Below are 9,648 nucleotides of genomic sequence, written 5' to 3' on the forward strand. Positions count from 1 at the left end.
TCAAAAAAGAGGATCCTGGAGATTGATCAAAAAAGGCCCTCTTTTGTTTCAATAACAAAGGGGAGGAGGGGCAACTTTTTTGCCCTTCAGGCCTTTTATTGTTCAGCTAAAAGGGGATAGGGATGGGCTCCCAGCTGCAGGCTTTACTTGTCCCCCTAGATCTGCCTTTGCTTCTGTATGTGGAGACCTTCCCAAAGCAAACAGTAGATTCTTAGCACAAGGCACGTAAGAAGAAACTTAAAGCTAGTCCCCACTGGTGTTGTTTTGTTTTTAAAGGATTTTTTATTTTTGCTTGGGAATTACTACACAGTAGCTGAATACAGGTAATTTTGAGGTTGTTGCTACTTACAGATAACAGAACACTGTATTTTCAGAACTTTTTCCAGAAATACCGGTAAAAGGAAAACACTACAGTGGAACTGTATGTTTTTGACTGTTGTACTTGTGTAAATTTTCATCATCACTGGGTTTTAAACTTACTACATAAAATACATTTTAGTTCTATCTAATAGGGCACAGTCATGCTGCATTGCCGCATGAATGATTATACAACATAAGCCAGAATAAGTTTGGCAGGAAAAAATTGTTCATTTTGTTTCACTCAGGGTTGGGGTTGTGCATACCGATCACTTCAGACCATTGCTTCCTGGTTTCGGCACCAGGGCTACACATCAAAGCCTGTCCCAAGCCACAGAGAGATTCAACAGGCTCTTGTTGATCTTCAAGATAAAGGTGAAGAGTTTGTTGGGTCTCGGCAGTGGATAGGCTCCTTTGAGGTCAGCATGTGCTTGGAACATCTCCTGGGAGTCACGTCAAAGATTATGTTTGTGAGTACAGGAGCAGAAATGCGGACCAAAGGACGGGACTTGATGCATCATTTTCAAACTCAAGGAACTCCTATTATGATTGGTGAGTTCAGAAATTCATCTTCATCATTTTTTTAATTGTATTTTGTAAAAATGCATCTTTTTGTTTAAAGGAGCTATGTTCTGAAATTAGTGGTAGACAACTAAACCCATTAAAAACATTTTCTTTAGAACATCTAAAGGAAGATATTTGCGGATAGAAATCAACCTACGGCTATCTGTATCGATTTTTTGATGACATGCAAAAACAACTTGAAAATGTTAGCCTAACTTTTTCAAATTGCAATCCATTTCCATCTGAGCAATCCACAGCCAAAGATACTCATTAACAGTTTCAGTGCTCTAATATAGTAATTTTTAATAAAAATGGACTATTATTTTTAGGTTTCCTGTGACACAAATATAAATTTTGGCTGTTCACAAATCTGGCAAAATCTGTGACATAGTCCCTTTAATATTGAGTGACACTGATTTTTTAATCTACATACAGTAGTAGTCCACAAGTTAACCATTGGTTCTTTTACAACTTTGTTTGTCTTACTTTTTTCTCAGGTGGTGGTGTTCTGGCACACACCATATTGGGAATAGATTTTAATGACCAGACTGGTGACATAAGGTCAGTGAGCTGTATAAACAGAACTGCTAATTGCCAACTTAAAAGCCTCATTCAGCAGCAAAATTTGATGTCTTTCACCAGCATATTACATTATTGTTGAAAATTTCAAAGGTTATATTTAACTTTTGTCAGAAGCACCAAAATGGTCTACAAATATGTAAAATCCTTGGAGTTCATTACTATACAGTCAACTCTCTCTAAAATAAACATCGTCGGGACCGGCTCCCACTGTCTGTCTTAGAGAGGGTAAAAAGGGACTTTAGTTGCAGTAAAATGACTGAAAAATGGCAGGGACATGACCAACACCAGGTGTCTGTCTTCGTCAGTTAAAGTTAAGAGAGAGTTGACTGTACACCCATCTAATGAAATTTGTGTTAGAGGTCTGAGGTTTAGGCAGCTCAGATCCAAAATTCTTCAAGTTTCAGATCAAAAGAAAATTGTATGAAGTAAAATACATTTTCACTAGTATAATTTAAAACAAAGGAAAATAAAAGAACTCAAGGTGAACTGGTTTATAATATTTTCAAACCAAAAACAAAATAATGTAAACCACAACAGTGGTTTAATAGATAGTCTTTATTTTACCAGGGTAGCACTTAAAAGTCTTGCAACTTACAAACCTGTGGCCCTCGCATCCCCGATTGAATTGGAATTTAGAATAAGTGTTGGTTTTTGTGGAGGGATGAAAACCAGAGAACACTGAGAAAAACCCTCGGAGCAAGGGCAAGAACCAACAACAAACCCAACCCACATATGATGCTGGGTCCGGGAATCGAACCCGGGCCACATTGGTGGGAGGTGAGCGCTCTCGCCACTGCGCTATTTCTCCTCCTCTTTTTTTCCTTACAGTCTCAATACATTGTCAAGCAGACAAGTGAGGTGAGAAAATCATCAACTATAGATACTCTCTTGATGTAACACCAAATTCTCTGAACTAACATTAAAAGAAATGTTGGTACCTCGTTATTTTGTTTTGGGTTGCCGGGGGAAATTGTGCAGGGGCAAAAAAAAAGGGGATTGATATTTTGATCTTAGGCCTTAAGGAGTTCACTTGTACATTATGTCCTGCTGATGTCCTGTCCAAGTAAGCACCATGTGCATTCAATGTTTTTTTTATTCTGTAGGTTTTTAATTCTTGATCCACATTACACTGGTGGAGAGGATCTCAAGGTTATATTAGACAAGGTTAGTTTAAGTGTTGTCTTGCTTGCAGTATGACTGATGCTGTAAACAGGCTGCAAGCAGCTACTACAAGGGAAGGAGGGCACAAAAAGTGCTTGGAAAAGTGGATGGTCTGTGAACATAGCCCCTTTTTGCAAAATGCCCAGGTTGTGAATAATTCTTGGTCAGCTTGATTAGGGACCATTCATTATTTATGCCAGGGGGTGGGTTGGCAAGATTTATTTAAGACAAAACCAAAACACATGTTGCACCACCCCTTTTAAACAAAAGAAAAACATTATGACCCCCCCCCCCCAAAAAAAAAAAAAAAAAAAAAACAGGAACTAGCCTACTAACAACCAGTATTTATTTTGTAACAAAATAGCCTGTGATACACTAGTGAAGGAGAAAGTGACAATGAGGAGGACATCATTCTTGTGCACCACAGTAGCTCAGTGTCCTAGGAGAGTGAAAACAATACGTAGGAAACTCCCCTGGTGCCAGTTATATTCTGCCAAACATGATCTCGCACAGCCATCACGAATCCAGCTCACCCCCTGTCATAAATAATGAATGTTCCCTTACTCTGTGAAAAATAAATGTTGATGATGGCAAGCCCACTTCGTTTTCAACAGTTTGATGTGGATTTGCTTGTTGTGACAGTAAGTTATCAAGTGAATCAAAGAGACATTGTAGTGGTAAATAGGACAAAGGAATTATGATCCCCAAATAGACCAGATCCCCCAGGGGGGGTACTCCGGCTTGTAAATGGCAGGGATGATCGAAGGATCTTTTGGGGTTTGAAATTTTCAATTCTGGAATTTTTTTGGGTTGGAAATTTTGGCGCGTATTTTTTTGGGTGACTTGATTTTAAAAAGGGATTTTTTGGGTTTTAAAAACGAACTTAAGTGCCTTGGCGTATTTATGCTATGATAAACAAACAAACACGAGCGTTTAATTTTTTATGATTTTCTTTGTTATATTATTGCCCCTCTTGGCAATTTAGGGGTAATTTGACAAGGGACTTTTAGGGGTTATTTTTGGTTCAGGGATTTTTTTTGGTTATGTTGGAAGACTAAGGGATTTTTTTGGGTCCTAAAATTTGCCTCCATTCGATCATCCCCGTCATTTACAAGCCGGAGTACCCCCTCTGGGCCAGATCCTACCCAGGATCTGGGTGGGATCTGGTTTGAATAATCATTTAAGAAGGGCTACAAATTCCAGATTGGACTTCTCAAGAGATGAAAATATCAATGATAAAAGTTTTTTTGTTGCAGAAATTGCATCTAACTGCTAACTGAGTGCACAAATCATCCCTGTTTCAGACCAAATAGTCACAATCTACATCCTATTTCAGAAACATTTTGGCTAAAAAAAAACCTTTTAAGGCAGCACATACCAATAAAGCTTTTCCCATGCACTTTTCGTTAATGCCAAAATGGAAGGGAAGGATTGAATTTTCTGTTAACAAACCGATTGCCTATGATCAGGAGGGGTGGGGAGGGGTTGCTAGGCTTACAAATGGGATATGACAGTTCTTTATTTTGTTTTTCATTTTCTTTCAGGGGTGGTGTGGTTGGAAGGGACCGGACTTCTGGAATCAACAGGTTCATTACAACATGTGTATGCCACAGAGACCAGATATGATTTGATGACACAAAATATTTATATTACTCAATTTTAATTTATTTTATAGCAGTAATACTATTTTGCTGCTCAATTACTTATATGTAATGTAATAGAAGAAGACAACAAAATAATTTTAATATTATGAAAACGAAAGTAAACTAGTAATGTCATCTATAAAATTAAACCTTAATGGTTTCTAAATAAAAGATGTTTTGATGTTTTGGCTCATGCAAGTCAACTTGAATTTTTTTTGAGTTTTTTTTTTTATGAACTTGTGAACGAAATACATGCAACACCAAAAAATTCTCTTTTTTTTTTTTCTCAGAAAACTTTACTGTTTGAAACAGAAAGCGTTAGCAAGCAGACAAAAGAAGATAATTTGGCTCTTGGGCGTGTACTTAAAGATCTAAGGTCTTTTGGGGACAAATTTGTGGGAATTTGTCTAACAGTATGGCAAAGAAAAACACGACATTTTTTAACATTTTTTCAGAACTTTGCTACTGACTCGTTTCTAAGCCCATCCCAAAGGGCGGAAAAACAGGGAGCGCGGTGCGTGGTGGGAAAAAGGCCAACTCCATGCGAACCGCCATGAATAAAGAGCGAAGCCTGGGGATGGGAAAGACTACGCTAAAAATAAATGCAATTCGTGTCTAGCATAAATTAAGGTATTCTAAATTAAGACTGTTTTCAGAACGTTAAATTTATCGAAGAATGTGGCTGTCTTGAATTGAAGTCTTGAATTGCATTGACTGCCATTTCGTCAGCGGTTTCAAGAAGCTATTAATAGTTCAATGGGTTCCTGAAAAAAAAAAAAATCAAACATTTAAATGACAATTGTTAAAAGAATGTTTTCGTTTCTTCCAGAACTGGTATCCCACCGAACTGATTAACAACAGTTCAAGTAACGCGCAATTGGCATACCGTATAAATGTTTTACTCACTTAACGGCATGGAACACAAAACACTAGCACACAACATGCTTTTCCAGTAAGTTCTGAAATTTGGTGGTATTTAAGAAAGATGATATTCCCTATTTTAGGAATTTCTATTTTTAATGCGAGAAAAAAAAATTGTTCACCCTTGCTTTTTTTGGAATCACCTTTTGCCGGGAGGGAATCTATAAATTTCATTCCAGTCTGGTCGATTAGCGGGCATTTGCATTCCTCAAATTCCGAATTCGACAGCGACGTCAAAATTTTAATTTAATTAATTTTTTGTCCTTCGGTTTGTTTTCTTTTAAATAGCAAGCTTTAAGTATTGTACCAATATTTGGATACTGCTGTTATGTTATAATATTGTGCTGCGATATAAAACAATTTCACAGTAATTTATGATTTTGTGGTTAACCTTAACGCAGTATTTACGTCTCTCTTTGCAAGAGCCAATTTGCGTCTCGCGGAAATCGAAAACAAAACTTTAGATAAAACACACTTGATAGATAAATAAGAAACAAACAACTTACGGTCTGATAACATGGCAAATTTCAGCCCGGTTTTCCGAGCTGAGATTTTAGCTCGGCTTCCAGAAGAAATCTTTTGAAAAAAGAAACTTTCAAAAACAAATTTCAGTTTGGGCTGAAATTCAGCCCAATTCAGCCCAATTCAGCCCGGACTGAAATTTCTAGCTAGTTTGGAAATCTCAGCCCGGGCAAAGGGGCTGAAAATCCTCGTGTAATCGCATTTCAGTCCGATAATTTTTTCAGTTTTAAAAGTGTTCAGCCCGGGCTGAAATTCGCCATGTAATCGCAACAAAATTCCAGCCCGGCAAACTGAGCTGAAATTCACCATGTACTCAGGCCCTTAGATAACTTTATTGACTTTATCTTCAACTTGAAGATTTCAGTTCCACAGGACTACAACAGAATACACTTAATAACTAAACATTAACATTAACAAGCTAACAATATGATAACAATATGATACCAGGACTTTCAGTTTTAAAATTCAGGTTTCTGTGGTGGGCAGCGAATTGTTTTGACCTTAGACGAGTATTTTAATAGTTTTTCTAATTGCTCAATTTAAAACTTAAACCATTTATAGCAAAAACACTGTAATTACAAGTAAACCTCGTGGCTTTGGAGAAATCACTGGCAAGAACTTTGATATAACAAAACAAAACTCAAATTGCTAAAGCCGCCGGCGCCAAATATAGAACGAAAACAATAAGGCTGCTAAATGAATTATTTTCTTTTACGGCCGGCTCTGTGTTGTTTTAGGTGATAACGAGGTCAAACGCCAAGATTAAAACGACATTTCATCAGCGAGTCTTTAGATTTTTTCCCAGGCATGTTGCGAAATAGTGCGAATTATTTTCCTTTTATGACATGAAATATTCCGTTATCTGCTCCAACGACGAATCCATCTGTTTTCAATTCTTTTTATTGAGTGCTAATTTTTTTTAGACTATCAAATGTCTATTTGTGTTTTTAATACTATCGTGCTTTGTTCGGAGCTAGGAAAGAGCTGAAAAAAGCTGTATTAAAAAAGGAAACTTGAACCCATTTTAAATATTACCAAATGACTCTTTTTATTCAAGAATTTAACGTACATTTGTCAATGGCTATTCAAAGAGTACATTGAAGAGAGCAAACAAAATCGGAGAATTCAAAATCATATAACGACCCATAAATATCCAAGACGCCTTTGTCACTTCATTACTCTAAGCCGTAAAACGATTTTTGTCAAAACAACGAATATTCCACTGCTGCAAACGAGACAAAGAATTTGAAAACTTGATCAGAATTTTATATTGACTTAACTCCAAATAACCCACTTGAAAAGTATCATACTTCAAAATAAAGGCACAACATGCGAAACGTTATGCTAATGCAACACGAACACAACTTAACATGCAGACGAAAGTTTGATAAAATATAAAATTGCTAGTGGCGCGCTTTTCTGAGGAAAAATGGCGCGCATACAAAAACTTACCCGTATTACGAGGTCAATCCCGCGGGCAAAAACAAACCCATTTCCCACGGCCACATGGTTTGTCGTCTCTCTCGTCCAACGGTGCGAAGAACACCCATCGGGTTTTCCATGATGTCCTCGATTACATCTAACATGTCCGACAATGTTTTCCCGTCCAGATCGGCGAATAAATTCACCGGTTTGAAATCGGGCGGCTGCATGAAATAGTGCGGTAGGCTTCCCTCTTTCAACGCCTTCTTGAGGCGCTCCAACAGTCCGAAAAATCGCCGCGTGATTTTGTCCGCACTCCACTCGTGAAAGTCCGGATATTCATCCGATTCGTGGAAGAGCAAGGTCTTGACATGATAAGATGAAAGCTTCTTAAGCTGATCCTCATTGTCGCGGATTTCGGTTAAAATCCGCAAGAGCTGCACACGGCAGCCTTCGCTGAGAGCTCGAATGCGGTTTTTCTCCGCCACATAAAACGACAAACGCCACATCATCTCGTTCTGAACGTGCGGTTTGCAAACCACGTGCGAAGACGATGGGCAGTCTCTTCGAGACGGGTCCAAGCGAGAATCCGGAATCACAAATGCGGGAAGGATATCGACGGATATGTCTTTGTTGACCGTTAATCGAATTACGGGCCCTTTCTCGACCGCAATGCTACTTAAGTTCTTCGGCAGTTTTTCCGCGCGGCCATCTTTGATGTGAATGTTCAAAATCTTTACAGCTTTCTTGACGTACTTTCGCAGAAGTGAGTTTATCTTGCCGGCAGACAAGAAGCCGTTGGTTGTTATGCAGTCCTCCCAGACGCTGTAGTCTTCAGAGCTAGGCTGCACTCGCATGCCGCCTGTGCGTTCGTCGTATGCAGTGTACATTGCAGAGCTCGTGCCCGGGGAAAGTTGCACGAGCATGTCCATTTGAATGGCTTCTTCAGCTTGTAAACCGTCGTACGGGATTCCCTGCGACACGAGGCTGTTAGCGCGGAATCGGTTGTCCACCATCTGGATTTTCCGGAAGCATTTATGCACGGCGTTGTAAGCAATTTCTTCGCAGATTTCTTTGCGCTCCAAGCTTATTCTCACGCGATTCTCGTAGAATTCGTTCAGCTGAACTGCAACGGGGTCGAGCTGAAATTGAGGCTTTTTGATGGAGCTTCTGCGGCGATCGGGCGTCCAGGGAATTTCTGATTTCCACTGAACTGGAGGTGATTGCAGTTCATCAGGATACGAGTCTTCCGAAGCCCAAGATTCATTGTCTGAAGCCGAAGACACATCGAGGCTTCTCATCGAAGAATTCGGACTTAGAAGATTGGGATCTGGCATTCCATTACTGTTTTCATCGAAAACTTGGCCACCTCTATTTTTCTTTCCACGAGCGCTCGACATTTGATCGTTGGCAATTCAGACGCGTAAAATACAACTGTGTTTGTTTTCCAGCGCGTTCGCTCCGTCGAGCAAACGTTGCGGTTGTTTGTGAAAACTCTAGCGTGAGTGAGTTTGGCTCAGCCGTGCGTGCTGTTACAAACACGGCAAGAGATACTTGTGCTCACGCCAAACGTACAAATTTCAAATATTTCCGGAATGGGCGCAGTTTGACGGATCAGTTCAAGTAATGGCTATCGAAATAAACGACAGAATTATTACCAGCATTTCTTTATAAGGTCCTTCATGCGTACAAACTGCATTCCTCAACTCGACCATCCGGAAAATCTAGGCAAATAAGGTGACGGTATTAAAATGCTCTTTTGATTGTTCAGCTTTTCAGTGTCGAAAAGATTTTGGCCAATGAATTGAGCGGCTTTGTCACGTCTCGTCGCCTTTACACAAAAGTTTCTATAGCGACAAAGAAGTTATTCGAGATTCTTTTTCCGGTGGTCTTGGCACATTTACTAACACTGTCAACAGTTTCTGTAACTGTCTGCCAGGAGTAAATTAGTTTGCAGGGAAGGGATGAACTTTTAAAACTTTGCTTGTCAAATTTAGCGGTGCATCTGTTTTGTTGATGACATGGCTGATAAACCCCGTTTAATGAATGTACCTATTTTCAAAATTACATTTTCCACCATGAATTTTAAAACGTTTTTTTTTTGGAAGGTGTTTGCACACTCCACGCTTAGTGGATCGTCGAGAAAATCGCGTGGCAAAAAACAAAACAAAAACAGAAACAAAAAAATGGCTCCTCCGTAACCAAAATTCACCTCAAGTCACCGCCAAAAACTTTCTCACGGGAAATGGTAATTATTTAAACAATTTATAATACGAAGATAAACAAGATAATAATCAGTTTGTGAATGGAGTTGTTTGTCGATGTTTCCCAGTTGCACGAATTAAAAGCTGTTCATAGCTGAACAGTTTTTTCAAGTAAAGAAACAGTTTTGATTTATACATCAGGTAGAGGGGTGGTTTTTACACTGGAAAGACCAAAAATAACATACTTCCCTTAAGTGGATAAGACTCGAGAC

At 39.0% G+C, this 9,648-nt stretch overlaps 2 protein-coding genes across 2 annotated transcripts in view; one reads left to right on the forward strand and one right to left on the reverse strand.

The window, feature by feature from the left end:
- The window catches only part of LOC144653306 (ufm1-specific protease 2-like), a 12,679-nt gene extending 8,333 nt beyond the window's left edge, over window positions 1-4,346 (forward strand). The window contains exons 12-15 of the mRNA XM_078513281.1: window positions 606-909; window positions 1,419-1,482; window positions 2,607-2,667; window positions 4,209-4,346. Of these exons, the coding sequence (XP_078369407.1) occupies window positions 606-909; window positions 1,419-1,482; window positions 2,607-2,667; window positions 4,209-4,295 (516 nt within the window). The 3' untranslated portion in view covers window positions 4,296-4,346. The remainder of the gene's footprint in view (window positions 1-605; window positions 910-1,418; window positions 1,483-2,606; window positions 2,668-4,208) is intronic.
- A 134-nt stretch (window positions 4,347-4,480) lies between these two features.
- On the reverse strand, window positions 4,481-8,587 carry LOC144653323 (cyclic GMP-AMP synthase-like receptor 1). The gene is made up of 2 exons (XM_078513297.1): window positions 7,203-8,587; window positions 4,481-5,071 (listed from the first exon to the last, which is right to left on the reverse strand). The coding sequence occupies exon 1, from the start codon at window positions 8,570-8,572 to the stop codon at window positions 7,208-7,210; it is 1,365 nt and encodes a 454-aa protein (XP_078369423.1). The 5' UTR covers window positions 8,573-8,587; the 3' UTR covers window positions 4,481-5,071; window positions 7,203-7,207.
- Between the last annotated feature and the right edge of the window lie 1,061 nt (window positions 8,588-9,648).

The sequence above is a fragment of the Oculina patagonica genome, chromosome 5 (assembly GCF_052425735.1).
Source record: "Oculina patagonica isolate OP01 chromosome 5, crgOcupat, whole genome shotgun sequence".
Classification (NCBI taxonomy): Eukaryota; Metazoa; Cnidaria; class Anthozoa; order Scleractinia; family Oculinidae; genus Oculina; species Oculina patagonica.